Here is an 18,484-nt window from a genome sequence, read left to right as displayed (position 1 = left end):
TTGTCATCTGGTCACTCATCTTCTTCACTGTGTCATCAGTCCCTTTCCACTGGATTTCCAGCCCTTTCACATTTTCCTGCACTCTGGCAATCTCGGCTGTATTCTTCATTACGATTTCTTCAAACTTCAAAAAACGGTCATTCAAACCATTAGTGGCTTTTAGGATGTCGGCATTTGATACTGTTAAATCTTCTTTCGTCCAGATCTTTTTGGAATTTGGGCTTTTCAATGGAGTATGAGGCAGAGGAGTACATAAACCGGGAAACGAACTTTCATCAGTTATATCCATCATCAAACCTCCCTTTCTCACATTCTTGGCATCTCTCTTTGACATTTTATCGCACGTGTCTTGGTATTAGCAAAACTTTGGCTAACAGCGACTAGTTAGCTAGATAGTTGTTAATTCACTCAATATGACCAACTAAAGTCTCCTCATTCGTGCAAATTAATTTACTGGAAGCAAGAGCAACCATTCACTCCTTCATTTCTCAAGAATATAATCTTAATTTTTCATTTTAAACAACTGGTACTCGGTCAGAACCTCGGAGCTCAGAGCAGAACGTCTGCACAGGTCGCCATCTTGGACCAACCCTGGTTGGTTAGACTTTTTGTCCGACTTGAGACGGCGCCGAGGACACGTCACTGTGACGTCGCCATCAAAGTACCGTGAGATCGATTCGAGAACTGCCGGCTGTGTAGCCGAGCGCATTTTCTCAAGAGCAACTGCACGGGTTCAAGTGACGACACAGCTATTTCATGATTGGCCAGACTCACACACGAAAACTTTGACGCGTGTTTTGGAATATTCGGACACCTTCAGTTTCGCCAATGCTCAAAAAAGTTTAATTGAATTAAAAATGTGTTGAAGAAAGGGTTTTAGTCAGCCTCTCCACTAACGGAAATACTAAGTTAAATTATAAATAAAGTAAAGTAAGCAAACAGCGCTTGATCGTCCATGACTGACATCAACACAGCAAAACCACGAGAAGCTGGAATGTCCGACTTCAGAGAGCCGTTTTCAACTCCTCCCCGACTGCAAGCGGCTACTCTCGTCGGTCGTTTCATGCAGCCGCAGTCCATGTCGAATGCACCTATTCTCTGCCGAAGTCACACGAAGTCTCTTCGTTTGGGTACGTCATTTCCTGATTTTCCATCCGGTGGTGTCCCAAGAACCGGGACCACGTTATTCCTCTCGTTCTTGGTGACTTGTGTTCTTTGGATTGGAACCGTACTTGGGCAATGAAAGATGACGTCAAACGAATTTGCGAGAACACAAGAACGGAAAAAAACGTGGATTGATAAACAGCCATTATGTCAATGGTGCTGCCAGTGTTGCTTATGTTTATGGTGCTGCTGTAGACCTGTAGAAAAATGGCGTTGATGGGATGTATTTTAAGAATGACTAGGAATTCCATAAATTCAGGAAACAGGTATGTATAAAATTTGATGTATAATACAAATATGTATCATTGACAAGTATTTTTAGGGGACCGGGGTTTATAAATCAATTCATGTAGGCCTACACTGAATTAACTAGCTAGGTAACAAATTGCCTAGCTTAATAGTGAGAAGAAACAGAGTCGACTACTGACGACTGAATCGCTTTGCACAGCCCTCTCAAGTAAATGTATTCTAGTAACTAGCTACAGTAGCTAATTATAAATCGTTGGCAACAAATAAATACATGGTGACATGTCCTTGTATTAAAAAACTGACTGCTGACCTGGCTAAAGCTTACGTAAGGTGCCTGTAGCCTAAAGGGTCCCTATAGGTACTGATCGGTAGCGAGGTGAAGTTAGTTTCATATTCGACATTCAACATTCGTCTCACATTCGGAAGACGCTCTTTGCAGCGTCGAGTTAGGGACCGGGTGAGAATTACCCATACCATATTGAAAAATTATGACTTTTATAATATTTTTATGACTATAAAACCTCAAACAAACAGCAGAGTATTCCAACAATGTATGTTATACTTCCACAGCCTTTACTTAATTTATTTTTATTTTTAAAGAATTATAGAAAATCTCTGAAAATAGCATTAAATCCTTGCCAATCTCAATAACTTTTTCAAACTTGTGTCAGAAAATCTCAAATACACACCAGATTATTCTAATAATGTCTGGTCTACTTCCACACCCTTTAGTTTTTCAAAAATAATTTTTAAAGAATGATAGAAAATCGCTAATCTCTGAAAATAGCATGAAATCCACGCTAATTTCAATAACTTTTTCAAACTTGTTTAAAAAAATCTCAAATACACACCAGATTCTTCTAATAATGTCTGGCCTACTTCCACACCCTTCCACACAAATAATGTCATACATTACAATCTGAAAATGGTTGAAGAAGATGCGTGTATCTGAATGTTGGTAAACCTAGAAAACTCCCTCCTGGAGGCCCTTTCTCCGTACGTTGCTTATTACATCCGAGATGAAATTAAACATACAAGATGACATCATCTTGCTAATCATGATCTGGTTAATTCGGTTCTTTGAACACCCATGTTGTTTATAATTAGTATAGCTGGATTGAGTTATGCGTTGGTGTAAAAGGGGGTATGTATCGATAGTAGAAACATTGTTCAGCAACGCTGCTATTGGCTGCTCTGGCTGCTCACCGTGGCCAAAATGAGCGCCCTGTTTTTTACCGCAACAGAGCCAAGAGCGCAACAGCTTGCTCGACGGTTACTCCGAATTTGAAGATGTAATCAGAACGCCAGGGAACACCTCAAAGTAGTCAGCAAATCCAAGAAAGAAGGCTGGCAAAAAGTAGCAGACCAAATTAAATGTACAGCAGTGTTTCCCCTAGGATTTTTTTTAGCAGTGGGGGCAGGTCAGGTCTAACCCCCCCCCCCCCCCCGGCCAAAACAAAGTGCTAACCCTATATTTCGGAGCAGCTTAATGTAATAGTCTAATAGCTAATGTAATATTGCACATATTTTCGTCCTATTTCCCCTAAATAAATACAATTAGCATACTTAAAGACACCTTACATTTACATTTATGCATTTAGCAGACGCTTTTATCCAAAGCGACTTCCAAGAGAGAGCTTTACAAAAGAGCATAGGTCACTGATCATAAGAACGAGGTAGTCCCAAACATTGCAGGCAGCCAAAACATGACTTATACATTGTGAAAAAACTAAACAAGTGCCAAAAGGGAATACCCATAAGAGCATGCAGTTATACAAGTTTACAGGTTAAAACAACATGAACCACAAAAAAGTGCAGGACTGTACCTGTGGAAGAACAATCAATAGTAAAATATTTCACAGCGAGTACAAGACTTAACTTCGTTATAACTAACCTACAAGAGCAACAAGTCACTCAATAAGAGTCATTGTGATCCTGGAGGAAACTAGCTACAGGTCTAGCCAAGCATTCCTAAGTGCCGTTGTACTCCCGGAACAAGTGTGTCTTGAGCCTTTTCTTGAAGGTGGGGAGACAGTCGGTGTCCCTGATGGAGGTTCCGCCGGTTCCACCATTGGGGGGCCAGGCAGGAGAAGAGCTTGTGTTGGGACCTGGCAGTCTTGAGCGGTGGGACCACCAGGCGGTTGTCTGAGGAAGACCGTAGGTGACGGGTGGGGGTGTAAGGTTGCAGGAGAGACTTGATGTAGTCGGGTGCAGTCCCGTTCACTGCTCGGAAGGTCAGTACCAGGGTCTTGAATCTGATACGGGCGTTGATGGGTAGCCAGTGGAGGGAGATGAGGAGCGGGGTAACATGGGAGCGTCTGGGTAGATTGTAGACCAGGCGGGCCGCTGCGTTCTGAATCCTCTGAAGAGGCAGGTTGCACATGCTGGGAGACCAGCGAGCTGCAGTAGTCCAACTTGGAGAGGACCATTGCTTGGACTAGCAGCTGGGTGGAGTGCTCAGACAGGTATCTCCTGATCTTCCGGATGTTGTAGAGGGTGAATCTACAAGACCGGGAGACTGCGGCAATGTGGGCCGTGAGGGAGAGCTTGTCATCCATGGTAACCCCAAGGTTCCTGGCAGAGGATGAAGGGGTCATCGTCGCAGATCCCAGGGTGATTGACAGATCATGGGAGATGGAGGGTTTAGACGGGATGATGAGAAGTTCTGTTTTGGCGAGGTTCAGCTGGAGGTGGTGCTCGGTCATCCAGGCAGAGATGTCTGCGAGGCAGGCCTCAATCCTAGCTGAGATCCCCGGATCAGTCGGGGGGAACGACAGGTACAGCTGCGTGTCGTCAGCGTAGCAGTGGTAGGAGAAGCCATGGGAGGTGATGATTGGTCCAAGTGAGGTGGTGTACAGAGAGAAGAGGAGAGGGCCAAGGACGGAGCCCTGTGGGACACCAGTGGAGAGCTGGCGATGTATGTTCTAAATGACATAAATGCTGCCAATTAATAATTGACGTAACAACTTATTGTAAATGCAGTGGCCTAGCCTACAGATTAAGGTAGGCCACTCGGAAGCATGTACACTGTCTGCTTCATTTGATCTTGATAGGCTAAGCATTCTGTAGCAAATAATAACAATATACCCACTATTTATTCATTAAAACTAGGCTACTTTAGCATAATAATGCACCTAAAATACAAACGTGAGCAAGGGCAGCAATCGCTATCGAATCAACAGACGTGCAATTTCGCTAGCAGGGGAAGAATGCAAACAACGAAAATCACCAGTTAACTTAATTTAAATTTGCAAGAACTATAGACTAATACAATAACAGGCTTAAATGAACTGACAACATAAATTATACGACTTTCAGTTCTCAAGGATGCACACGCGCAATCTCAACTGCGCTGTGAAGCGTGTCTGTGCTATTCTCCGACATGCGCTCTAACAATCGCGGCTGATAGACGGCCTAAAATTTTGTACAGCTCTAATTCTGAGACCGTGGCGGCAGAAATTTAACCGTGGCGGGCCAACATAGGGGAAACACTGTACAGTAGTGACCATGCGTTTTATCGCTTATTACAGTAAGCTAGGCCTATTTTTTTTTTCATACTTTCATATTTTCATTTCATTCATTTCATTTAATTTCCTCTCAAAAAGTATAGGCTAGCATATCGCGCTGTGCTTAAGGAGCCTATCTATCACGCAATGAGCAATTAATTCCGTTTCATGTTAAATTCTGCTAATTATTCTTGCACCGTCTTCAACAGGTTCCTGTAGTAAAAACGGACAAGACATATCTGTGACAGACTTCCTGTATCACCTTTGCTTGTAAAGCCTCAATCGAATCGTGTTTACATAAAATAAACCTGTTCCTGAGCAGGTTTAAGCTTGCAGACCTGTTGCCAGGACAGCAAGTCCAGGATGAGCTTCGAAGAACCGAACAATCCAAGATAATGACAAATCGTCAACAGTCAAATCCAGCTAACTGAGTTAGCGACGTAAGGAGAACGGGCCCCAGATATTCGGCTTAAAAGGTTGCCGGTTCGATTCCTGGTCGTGGGGATTTTACCATGCCAATGTTTGGTATTGCCTAGTGCAAATATAACATATAAAAGGTAAAATGGGGAGACAATCTTACTAGGCATGGGCCAGTATCAGATTTTGACGGCATGAAAACTTTAAGAATAAATACCACAGTTTCACGGTACAATGTTTCCCAGAGATTAGAAAGCAATTTGTGGTGGGGGAGGGGTTCAAAATAATTCATTTGTTAATCATTTGTTACACAGAACTTTATTATATGTAATATTAATCAAAAATGATTTACACCTTCACAAATCGACATGCCATACCAAAAATCTACACATCTAACACCCTATAAGTGAGCGAGACATGGTCCTCATCCTCAAAACATGCCTTTTTCAGTCGCAGAAAATACTTTCAATACTCATCTGGATTGAAGCAATAAACATTCAGTGTAAGAGTAAAAAAATGACATAACATTAGGGCTGTCCCCACTCAGTCGACAAGTCGATTTTCTGGTCGATATGCTCTCGGTCGACTAAGATTTTTTTTAAGTCGAGCTGTGTCGTCTGTCGTATTTTCCTGTCTAAAGCAGACAAAAGTGGATCTTTTTACACTGACAATTTTCAAAAACAATCCCTGACCAGCCACGCTAGCAGACAGCACCTGGTGTGCGTGACAGCTAAGCGGATGGTTGACAATCCATCTTCCAGGCCATTGACCATGCTGGTCAGGAATTTTTGCACAACTTATAACATCGGGATATATATATATATTTTTTAGCGGCTTATAACAACGGCAAATCACGTAATTAAGACGAGCCAGCCGTTCGCCTCGTTCCCCAGGGCAGCAGAAGAATGGTGTTGACTTGGTACTTGGTATCATACTGATGAAATGTTATGGAAGCTTCTCTATATTAACATTGAGGCCCAGAGGTTTCAGTTTCAGCTAGACAGAGTTGTGCAGAGATGGCTGTCAGCAGGGAAGAGAGCACGTCACTTGGAGATTAAAAGTAAATTGTTTTGCTGACTATTACCTTTTTATTTTTTATCACTAGAAATGTGATTTCATTTTTGTTCTTTTAAATCCAGGATGTGTTTAATAAATGGTTATTGGTAACAATAACATAATTTAGAAGTCTTTGGTTTTGTTGTAACAATGATAAACTACAACTTTTGGAGGGGGGGCCAGTAAAAATTGTCTTGGGGCCAGTAAGTTTCAAACCGACTGGCCCGTTGCTATTATTATTGCTGCTATTACTATATATTGCTGAGCACAATATATTTTATTTTTAAGCAACATATAACATTTTTGAACAGCAGTAAACATGTCAAGTTAAATGGCTAAATTCTTAGTTGTTTTTTTTACTAAATCGCAGAAATGTAGGAAAGAACCATACAACGTTTCTTGTTGTCTGGTTTTTAACTCTGTATAACTCGAGACAACTATCTACTCCGCGGAAATCTGCGCTTCTCAGCGTGAGAAATGGTTGAAATGCAGGGTGGAATTAAGATATTTTGAGGCCTGGGGCCCCTGTATCGCCCCAACATACATCATGACACGCACACAAACCCACGCCAGGTGCACTGGCACATCATTGCTTTAAAGTCCTCAGAACCACTCTATAAATATGATCCGTTTAAAGCAAAGTACAAAATGTATGTGTGTAGTAGGCTACGCTGTAGACCAATAATGTAAATGTATACATATTTCCAATAAAAAACAAAACAAGGCTAAATAGCCAGGGAATGACCATTTATAGGTTACTCAAAAACCCAAACACAAGAAGGCAGACAGTCAGATGTACAGTGCAACATCTCCTGGGTGGAAAGCATTTGAATTAACTTACATACAAACAAGCTATATATATTTTTTTTTACAATATTGGGACCATGTTGAGCAGGGCCGGTCCTTCCTACAGGCGACATAGGCAGCGGCCTAGGGCGGCATGAAGAGGGGGGCGGCATTTTCCTAAGTACATCCATTAATTAACCCTGCCGCACAACTAGCAGAGGGCGCCAACCACGCCACGTCAAATCTCCGTGTTGCGTTTGGGGGGGGGGCCGGACCACTGTTGATACATTTCGCCTAGGGCGCCAGATGTGCTAGGACCGGTACTGATGTTAAGTGTTGGCAGCCGCGGCCTAACATAGAACAAACGTGATTCATCACCATCATCTAGGGCTGGGCGGTATGACGGTATATACCGTGCGACGGTAGAAATGTGTCTACCGGGAGAGATTTGGCTATACCGTTTCAACCGCGGTATACTTTATACTATATTTTTGTATTACACGTGTCAATTAAATGTCTGGTTGTTGTATTGTATATAAGCCATCATATAAATCGCATTCTTGTGATATTTAGAATTGTAGTTTAACTTCTATTTGATTTGCTATTTTCGTTTGACCTGAAGCACATTTGCGTTGGTCTGACGGAATTTTCGATGTGGAGTGTATTTTGTCTTAGCGGACCACATTCATGCCGATGCTAATTACTTATATATTTGATGTCCCATTCTGCAGGTAACAAATTCGATTTGTTGTTCAAGTTTTATGTCTCGCGCTGTAAAATTACACTGGTGGCGTTGCTAGCATTCTTGATCTAGGATGACTAGTGAAGGCTAACTACTTACTGAGAGTGAGGTCATGCCGGGAAATATCAAACTGAAACGTATCGACCAAGCTTTAACGAGGTACGCCGAAACCGAAGTTATATGGATAGTAAAAGTCAGACTGATCGCTTTTGCTCATTTTGAAATTTTCGTCGGAGGGCATTACAGATCCGTATTGAGCTGTGAGTAGGTCACCACGCGGAGGGCATGACTGCGCATCAGCCAATCGGAACGCTCGTACTCGTAACTTTTTTTTGAGTCTTTTGTTTTTAACTCAAGTGTTGTCTCATGTGAGGCAGTTGTTTTTGTTTGTCATAAATAAATAATAGAGTGTGATGATGTACGGTATGGTTATTTTGTACCATTTCTTAATTGAATTTACAGAACAATTACTATACCGTGATATATACCGTAACCGTGATATAAAATTACTCATACCGTGATAGAAGATTTCGTCCATATCGCCCACCCCTACCATCATCACATCAGTGAATTTAAAAGGCCTGTTTTCTGCTCTTTCTTAATGTAAACTCATCAATGAGCTCTTCAAAGTCATTCACATTAAAGTCAAATTGTTCGGTCTGTCCTCGCACATTGATGTTCTCAGTCTCTGCTTAATAATTCCTCATTTGGAGAATGACCTCTCCCCACTGGCATAATGGGCAATGTAAGGTAAATCCGCAGCGCTATGCCCACGTTTGGGAAAACACTTTGGAGATGCCTCTCCCGTATTAATGAAAGTAGGTTTCTCGGTGTTGTTGGGTCAGTGGGATCAACTCGGGAGAAATTCACTAACTGTGCTAGTTCGTCGGGAATGTCACCCGCTAGATCTTTGTTGTGTTTGGTCTGCAATCTGACACTTTGTTCACATATTTCACAGAGGGAGAGTTTTTCAAGTCGAGTAAGAAATCCAAACTATTTACAGGTTTCTTTATAGACTGCATGCCTCTGTTGTAATGCATTTAGAAGTTTGTCTGTTATCAAAGAATGTCTCCACACACAATTTGTCCTCGCCGGCATTGACATGGTCAGGTTCGGTGGAGTCATCGGCTCAGGTGGTGCGCTTAACAGGTCGAGTCGTTCTGTTCTTTGACTGAAAATGGAAGATTCTATAGCTAAGCTAGCGTAGCTAATAGAAGTGTAAAAGAAAAGCAAGGGAAAAATGTAAATGTGTATGTATACATACTGTATATGGTGTGCAGCATTATAGAAAATGTATGCAAATAAACCCGTTGTGCTTTTTTTCCCTCCCCTTGGCCAATAAGAATCGATAATAGAATCGATAAGGAATCGAATCGATAAGCAGGAATTGATTAGGTATCCGAATTATAAAAATCTTATCAATACTCATCCCTAATCAGCAAGGGGGATTCTTTCCTGAATAGGAGCCTTCAATCCCTTGTAAGCACCTGACATATTAGATGCATTGTCAAAGCACTGTCCCCTGCAATTTTTGATGTCAACATGCATGTCCTGTAGCACCTTCGTCACCTGTATGGCTAAATATCAGCAGAAATTTTAAAAATCAATTTTCCCTCCTGAGAAACATAACGTACCACAAACGTTAGCTGGTCTGTGTGACTTAAATCGTGTGTTGCGTCGATAATCAAGGAAAAGTACTTTGCTTTCTACAGCTGAAGAATTATTTCAGCTTGAACCCGCTGAGCCATATAATTTATGAATTCTTCGTAGATAGTAGAAGACAGATATGAGGTTGTCCCTCAGCCTTTATTCACATATTTTTTTTTTTATGTTCATCAAGAAAAGGGATGAACTTGCTCAGTAATTCCAAGATTCCCAAGTAATTGCCATTTTGGACAGAGCCTAATGTTTCATTGTCTCCACGGAGTGCAAGGCCACGTTCTGACGAAAATGTTATTACTGCCACAATTCTCCTCAGTTATTCTCGCCAGTAACTAGCCTCATCTCTGAATGGATCCAGCAGCTCCGCATCTATCCCACGCACCTGCGTGCGCGCAAGCCAATTGAGCGTGGCATTTCGGTGCGACTGGCCTGCTTCATGCATCTCCACCCGGTCAACAGAATGCTTCCAATCGGAATAACCAGAATGAGTGAAAGCGGATGATCCATCGCCAAATAGTTTACAAAAAAACAACACACATTCCCAGTGGATGGGGAGTACACAAGCCATTCTCTTGTAACTTTTCTCAATTTCGCAGTGTGCGGGCGAGTGCCTAGACATCGTTTCTGACTTTTGTACGTCTTTTCCGAAGCAGAAAAATCTGCTTCTGACACAGCGTGGGTGCCATAACTCCTTTCCCGACACAGTAGGACTGAACCTGAACTAGTACTTGGCTCTTCTCCATCACCATCAGTTGTCTCAGCAGAGATTGTACTGCTAATGGCACTGGCAGCAGACTGGCTAGCAGTTGGCAGTTGGTTGGTCAGTGCTGGGAGAGGTAGCCGCAGCAGCAGGCTGACTAGCCGGCGGATTTGTTGCAGCACTCCATATATTGTTAATTTTGGAGTCTTCTTTAGTAATTCTGACACATGTTTTAGAGCTTGTAATTTACTTTATTTGCCCCACTCTCGTGCTTTCTTTGACCGGACATTTTTGCACATTATTTCTGTTTTCACTCTGAAAACGTTATGCGCGGTGCCGTTGACTTACTCGACATCGGGCAACCTGAGGCCCCCTGGTGGCGAGGCCCAGGGCTGCAGCCTCTAAAGCCATTTTGTTAATGCGGCCATGTTGAAATGTGTGAGTCTCACAGCAAATGTGTGAGATTTGAGAGACCTGTAGTAGGCTAATCTGCTCTTCCCCAGAAAAATATTTCTATATGGCTCTGGTGTAGTGTAACGTGAAACTAGCTGATGCTAGTTAGTTAATTGGCCATGTTATCTGCCTCAGTCGGTAGCATGCCAATAGTACTGTTCAAAGTTTATTTCACCAGTGCAAAACACGCTTACTCTCTTAACTTGTTGCAAATGTTCATTTCAAGACAGTTATCTTGAATTTTGCGAATAGTCATGGGTGTGCTCCCGTAGATGGGATATCATACACATTGCCTCCTCGAGCAACCACTCTCAAACATGTCTAACAAGTTGTATTTTCTTCATCCATGGACGTCTGAAGACCCGAAAAAAAATCCCATTCTGCAGGGAAAGGTTCCAGAGGTGCACCTCCTTCGGCTATTTTATACACCTGGTGGTGACTGACTCACTACGTTTCCATGATGGTATCAATTTGAATCTAGCTTTATTCGGATAATGCAAATTTTTGGGGCAACTGCTATTATCCTAATATATATGGCAGTGAATAAACCGAATAATTGTCCGAAAGCATGTCATATCCCAGTACGATACGTGGCGCTGTTTTCATTACAACTAGTGGTGATACAGCCCTTTCCGCTTGACCTCTTCACCTCTACCAATAACAACAACATCAACATTTCGAGAAAGACGGCAAATGGAGAGCAAGGTGAAGCTACGTCCCTCTATATTTCGTGCATGATGACAATAGGAGTACTGCGAATGCAAATGGCGCTATCCGCGCTATTGGCTCGCGTTGTTTGTTTGTTTCTGCCGGGCCGGCTGCCGGCAGCGACAACTTATCGTCTTTTTCGACTTCCAGGTCACGACCTGGGAGGAAGGGCGGCGGGATCTCAAGCATGCGCAAAGACGCATAGTCCAGTTCATAGTCCAATTCACCGTTTACAAGCATGCGATGTCCGAATTATCAACCGACTCGGATCGAGTTATCTCGGGGTGTCGATCGGATCGTAGCTGGACCACAATTATTAGAACAAAGGCGTTATAATGGAGGATAATTCTATTTTAGTCCAAATAAGTAATTTGAATCCATGTGACCACGGTGACTTTTTGCTTGCACCAACCGGAAAGTTACCGTATTTTCCAGACTAGAACTCGCTTTTTTTCATAGTTTGGCTGGTACTGCGACTACGTGTGACCTATATATCAAAATATATATAATTTAGTGGTGGGCATAGATTTTTTTGTTTATCTAGATTAATCTCACTGTAATCTTGGCGTTAATCTAGATTAAAGTGGCTCATTTTAATTCCGCTGAAGGCATTTAGAATATGTGTGCTACCCAAATAATGACTAAAAGTAAGTCTTTGAGAACGGGTTTCTCAAGCCAGGTGGCACATTAGACCAGGGGCTCATCTCCTGTTTCCAAAATGCATCACAAACTGCTTGAGAAAGCTGTTCTACCATGATAATTGGTGATGAAAATAAATTAGGTTCAATAAGATGTACTTGTGTTTATCAACTGTTTATTAGATTAGTTAGCTTGGCTAACTCGGTTGCACTCAAACATTGTAGTTTGATGACGACTCTTCCCCTGCGCTACATCAGTGCTTGGCCCGGCATCTTCCACATTAGCTAAGGGATGCTTTGCGTTTAGTTGGTATTTGAGACTGTAAGAACTTGTACAGTAAACTAATTCTACATAGCACAAGGTGCAAACAACCTTAATCTTGTCGAGGTTTCCATTGGGAAGCTTCTTAAAAATACATTTTCCCTGAAGCAAACCAGGCGGGTTCATAGCTGCATCCATGTTAGCACGTCACGTTTGATGTGATAATTTCATACACAAGGCATACACACAGGTTCGAAGATTCGATATAACGGCCCACCAATAATACAATTGAACATGTTTTTACATTTTAATTCATACTGACTGACATGAACCAAAGAGTTCTACGGATTCAGAGATGTGGAATGAGATCAGGAGTTTGGTTAACTTGGTTAACTTGCTTTTTGGACTTGCTATCTTATGCCTATTCAGGTATGTTCTTTATGCTATTGTGTAGCTGAATAACTGTTACTGTGTTACGTTAACATACCGGACACCTATTCAGCCTATTGTTCTGTGTGCTATTGTGTAGCTGAATAACTTGCCTTTCCAGATTAGGTGTCTGTTCTTGGTCTTGGATTTTGTGAAATACTTTTCAAAGTACATGCGACCTATGTTTTTTTTCCTCTTCATTACACATTTTTTGACTGATGTGACTTATACTTCGGAGCGACGTATAGTCCGGAAAATACGGTACTTTCTCCGCTGCGTAAAACCTGAGGGATTCCAACACTTTCTGTCTTTGACGAGACATTAAAAAAGCTCATAACGCAACAACGGTATAACGGTAACCGGACCATGCCTAAATCTTTCTACAACTATTTCCAACAAAAATCAGACGTGGCCATGGACATTTTTTGAATGTGTTTATCTGTGCCACTCCTTTAAAATGTTTCTGTCAACAATGACACAGATGGCTACATCACAGGCCTTGCATTACCATGGTGTGAGATTCCTTTTCTTCTTAAAGGGGTGATTGATTGCAAAAACGATTTTACCTTGTCATAGTTGAATAACGACAGTTCGGTGGGTAAATGTTCATCAACGACAGTTCGGTAGTATTCAAATAAATAACCCATGTTGTTATGTAAATCTACAATTCACAATGCATGTTTGTCCAGATTTTTGTCAGGTTATTTTTCAGCAAGATATCTAGAGCTAGCTAACTGAAGCTGAGTTGAATCACAATAAAGTTTGGTTGCTAAGCTGTAACGTTCTACCCACTTAAGTCAATCCAGTTTGCTTCGACAACAGAAGTGGAAACAAATAACTTTATCATTTCAAATTATATCTAGTCAATCTGTTGAAAACAGTGTTGTGTAGACACAATAGATTTATTTGCCCGTTTTTATTTCAAGTCTCCACCTTCGGTGTTTCAGTGAGTGCTGTTGACCGTGTTTGGTTTTTGCTCCCAAGCTTCACTCCTTGAAAACCAACCAATCAGTGCTTAGCTCATCTAAATATTTTCCCGGTAAAATTTCAGAGGATCTATCAGGGGGCATAGAACAGCACCCAGGCCATTTTCAACCCAACCAATGTTACATACCCTATTCGGAGACCTTAATGAACAGTGTGAAATAGCCAAAAACCCCAGTCAATCACCCCTTTTAAAAGCAGTGTATATTGTTTGGCAGGGGCATATTTTGAGTTCTCATATTGGGCTGGTTTTGATTGGCCATTGGGCTGGTTTTGTCCCACAGACCTGGCAACCCTAATTACAGGGCACTGTATTGCAGGGCACTGTATTGCAGGGCACTGTATTGCAGGGCACTGTATTGCAGGGCACTGTATTGCAGGGCACTGTATTGCAGGGCACTTCGTAAAGTGTTCGGTAATAGACACACCCAGTGTCAGAGGGCGGCGGAGACCAATGCGGAACTGTAGGCAACGCTGTATATATTTGTTTCTCTCTGTGTTTCCCGCACAGACTAATTTGTGGCGGTGCGCCACAGAATCAACACCGCCCGCCACACATTGCGTTTCGTGAAACATTTTTTTTATCGCGATTTAGGTTAAAACACGCAGCGTATTCGTTCAGCTGCATTTCCTTTCCCCTGCCTCCGTCTCTCTGTCACTCGTGCGTCTTTCTCACATATGCGCTTGATGGCATCAACATCCAGTCTGATAATCAAAGATCATTAACTTGAATTGTGTCTCTTCATTATAATACCCACACACAAACCCACACACATAAAATCCAGGTTGAATCAAATAGCCACCATTTTTGGTGGTCAAGCATATTGTTTTTCATTGTCTCCTTATATTCCTATCAAAGTGTATGTTCTGGGCTATATGTGACATTTCAGATTGGTTATGGATAGTGAAATATTTGCTGTCTAAGAGATCCAAAAAGAAAAAAAATGTTAAGTTAGGGTTAGTTAAGAGGAAATATCTGGAGAACGGCCGGTTGTTGCAGTTTTGATTCATCGTCCAGACATCGTCTGGAGGTCAGTTTAGATCAAATGCCGACGTCTTGGCGACGTCTTGCCAATTACCAAACGATATCCATACATCAGCCCGCCGACGTCAGCAAGACGTATGTGTGCTATCTGGGTAATGTACTTTTTTCATGTAAAAAGTCTGGCGAGTAAAATACAACATTTACCAGCCAATGGCGACTCAAGCTTCATTGTGTCCGTAGAGGGTTGAGAGGCCACCTGCTCCAAAAAACACTAGCTTTTCTTTGGCGTAGTTGGTAATGGTCGCGCTTGAGATATTGGAGGTTCTATCCCGGGTGCGGGCGAAAGTTGACCAAGTGTATGACGGGGGCACAACCACGTCTGCTCTAAATGTTATGATATTTGTTGTCAGTACATTAATTTGACTGACTTCCATGAACAGCACACTGATTGTGGAGGGTTGGGGGGCCCGGGTTAAATTGCCAGGGCGGGCTTTATACGATGATGGACAGATGATCAACAGTAACGTAATCAACCACGTCACAAAAGAGCGCTTAAGTTGAATTCGTTTTGAACAAACATGGCTACCGCTGGAGATCTGGGATGTTATGATTCTGCCATCGAGTCTGTTTTAGAAGACATCGACAGCGCATTAATTTAGGAGAGTCGCAATCAAGGCATTTGTCGATGGAAAATATGTTTTTGCCGTCCTTCCTACGGGATTCGGTAAAAGTTTAATTTATCAGCTGGCCCCAATGGAGTTGTAATCCTAAACGGAGAACTTGTTTGTATATGCATTGCCCTTTATCGTTTCGCTCAAAAAGGTTGACCGTGTGAACAAGTACTCTCCCTACCCTTAAATTAATTTTACAACACCGGCAAAAATCGTTTGTATTCATTCTTCAAGCATACTTCAAGTCTGCTTGTAGTTTAGTTCTGTTGACAACAACTATGCGGTGCTTAACATACGTCACATACTCTGTTGCTCTGATTGGTTGTAGATCTATCCAATTGAGCGAAGAGGCATTTGTTTTCCAGGCGCGTTTGAAACACGCCCTGAAGTCAAAGCCCAACGGAGAGTTCTCAGACTCATATTCTGACTAGAATTATGAGTATGACAACGTCAGGCTAGGCCCGGGCGCAAATTTTTTTCATCTATTTATCGAAGTAATGACTTCCCTCAATTGAGATATCATAACATTAATTCATTTTCAATAATATAGATAATGTCGATAGAGAATAATTAGGAACAGCAGTCCATTTAATTTCTGTGATGCAGTAGGACGTTACAGAGAAATGGTAGCCAACGTACGCTCAATACTGATTGAGCACCTCGAGTGGAGTAGCTAATGTTACGTAAAATGAGTCATATTGCCGAAAACAGTGGCAGCGATAACCATGGCGAGGGAGCAACTTCCAATGAAAAAAATATTGATAAAAAGGGTTTGTCTTCTTCAGTTATTTGGAAGTGGTTTGGCGTTTTTTGAAATCCTTCAAAGAGCAGAGCAATGTTCGGTGCAAATTGTGTAGTAAACAAACAGGTGGCTACCAAGTCTGGTAATACGACAAACGTTTTTTACCACCTGGGGGGTATTCCAGGTAGCGGGTTTAGTGAAAAATTTGAGTTGTTTAACCCTGAGAAGAGGCATAGCCTACTCCGAGTTCCACGTTCTAGAAAGAGAGGTAACGAAACCTTTTGGTAAGTTTCCACGGTAACTTACTGCGTGAAACTAACCTGCTCGCTAGCAGGTTTTCCATGCCAAACTCTGCATTTCTACCGATCCCCTCCCACTTTATGAGCCCGATAGCTTTGGTAGACAAGGCATATCATTTCCTGGTTCAGCCGAGCGATCTCGAACTAAATTTATTTTGCTTAGTTATACGCTGGGAGACGATTTTAAGATGGCGATTTGATGTGCTTTAATTCCCTGATGAATACCTAAGTTAACGTTACCGTTTCCCGTCACAATCTGTCATTTATTTTAGCAACATTCTCAGCGCTTGGGCCTTCGTCGCAAGTGTTACATGCCGTGGACATGCACTCAGAATTGACCAAATGCTTTTGGGCACTGAAAGAAATACAAATAATTGAAATTGTATTTGGTCTTCTTCATTGCCTACAAATAGAAATCACAATGAGTAGCCTAGCCTATTCCTATTGGCTATTGTTCCAACAATTTTAGGCTACATGATTCATATGATTCCTACAATTTACATGATGTACCATCCTAAAACTGATGTTTCAGCAAATCTATTTCAACATTGCAGGGGGTCAATATTGGCAAAACAACCGAAACTAATTCCCCTACGGTTTGAAGGAAGATAGGAAACTGAACAGTGATAATGCCAATACCAATGGAATTACAGTTATTTGACTATTTAGATTTTTGGGTTAAATCAGAGCAAGAATGGTCAAATTAAGGTTGAATAATTTGTATCATATTGCAAATAAATGATATCAATGAAGGTTAACTCTTATGCCTACTCTACCATGATTATTGTAAACCATTTACATTTACATTTAGTCATTTAGCAGACGCTCTTATCCAGAGCGACTTACAGTAAGTACAGGGACATTCCCCCCGAGGCAAGTAGGGTGAAGTGCCTTGCCCAAGGACACAACGTCATTTTGCGGGGCGGGGAATCGATCCGGCAACCTTCTGATTAGTAGCCCGACTCCCTCACCGCTCAGCCATCTGACTCCCTCTGACTCCCTCCCTCCACTCTGAAACCAGAGATAGAAAGCAAGAGTGAGGAAGAAGGAGTAGGACAACCTAGAGCTGAGGAGAAGGTCTCAGGAGATCAATAATCCACAGAACAATGCTTCACAATTCCTTAAGAACAACTACAATCATACCAGAATCTTGACCCTTACTTATCAACATGACTAGCAATGCTACAGTAAGTTACACAATGAGATGTGAGAGCCATCAAGTTGAGACTCCATCCAGTAACTCCATATTTTACCATATGAGAGGTGGGGGCAGGTTGATAGCCTTATAAGATCAGCCTTTATTCTTCTGTCCTAAGTAGGCCTATACCATCTCTTGGTCAAAATAGAAAATCAGAAAATTCAACTATTAATATTCATATAGGTTATTGTTCCTACAATTAACATCACCTGTGCATGCATCCTCTCGTAACTGGTGTTCCAGTAAATCTTTTTCGAGATTAGCCTTTATTCTTCTACCCTAAGTGGGCCTACACCATCTCTTGGTCAGTTTTTGGCACTTTCTTCACGAGGTGCAGTTTGTAGGCCTACAACTAATTTACTTGTAACTGGGTATACATGAGATTACATTAGCTACATTTCACTGTTCCACATGCAAAATTCACCTGCCATTAAATAAACATCTCACTGTATACAGCATGCCCTGTCAGAATGTGCAAATCGTTTTTTTATTAATTATTAATTCTCATAATGTCAGTGTAACTGACAATTACAAAAAAAAGCCTGTAAATAAAAGTAGACTACATGGAGAGAACTAGCAGTTATTACCATACATAATTCTCTGCATCCATTTCTGCGGCAGCAGTCATTAATGTCTCTTCGTCATCTTAATCATCATCATCATCCTTTGATAAAAAGCATTCTGTTGAGGGGAACTGCTACTACTAAGTTGAAATAGGCACCAATTGATATTTAAACTTTGTATCATGTCGAATATGATTAAAACCATGGTGACGTCGACGCTACAATCACAAGCGTAGCCTAGGCTATAAGCAAAATATGCATTACCTGTTC

At 41.7% G+C, this 18,484-nt stretch overlaps 1 protein-coding gene across 2 annotated transcripts in view; it reads left to right on the top strand.

The window, feature by feature from the left end:
- The first annotated feature begins 1,139 nt into the window (after positions 1–1,139).
- The window catches only part of LOC124466108 (presenilins-associated rhomboid-like protein, mitochondrial), a 57,988-nt gene continuing 40,643 nt past the window's right edge, over positions 1,140–18,484 (top strand). The window contains exon 1 of one of the 2 annotated variants that reach the window (XM_047017788.1): positions 1,140–1,430. In XM_047017788.1, coding sequence (XP_046873744.1) covers positions 1,372–1,430 — 59 coding nt within the window. In that variant the 5' untranslated portion in view covers positions 1,140–1,371. The remainder of the gene's footprint in view (positions 1,431–18,484) is intronic. The other variant, XM_047017789.1, reaches the window with a different exon arrangement.

The sequence above is a fragment of the Hypomesus transpacificus genome, unplaced genomic scaffold (assembly GCF_021917145.1).
Source record: "Hypomesus transpacificus isolate Combined female unplaced genomic scaffold, fHypTra1 scaffold_65, whole genome shotgun sequence".
In the NCBI taxonomy this organism is placed as follows: Eukaryota; Metazoa; Chordata; class Actinopteri; order Osmeriformes; family Osmeridae; genus Hypomesus; species Hypomesus transpacificus.
This window is presented reverse-complemented; position numbering and strand designations above follow the sequence as displayed.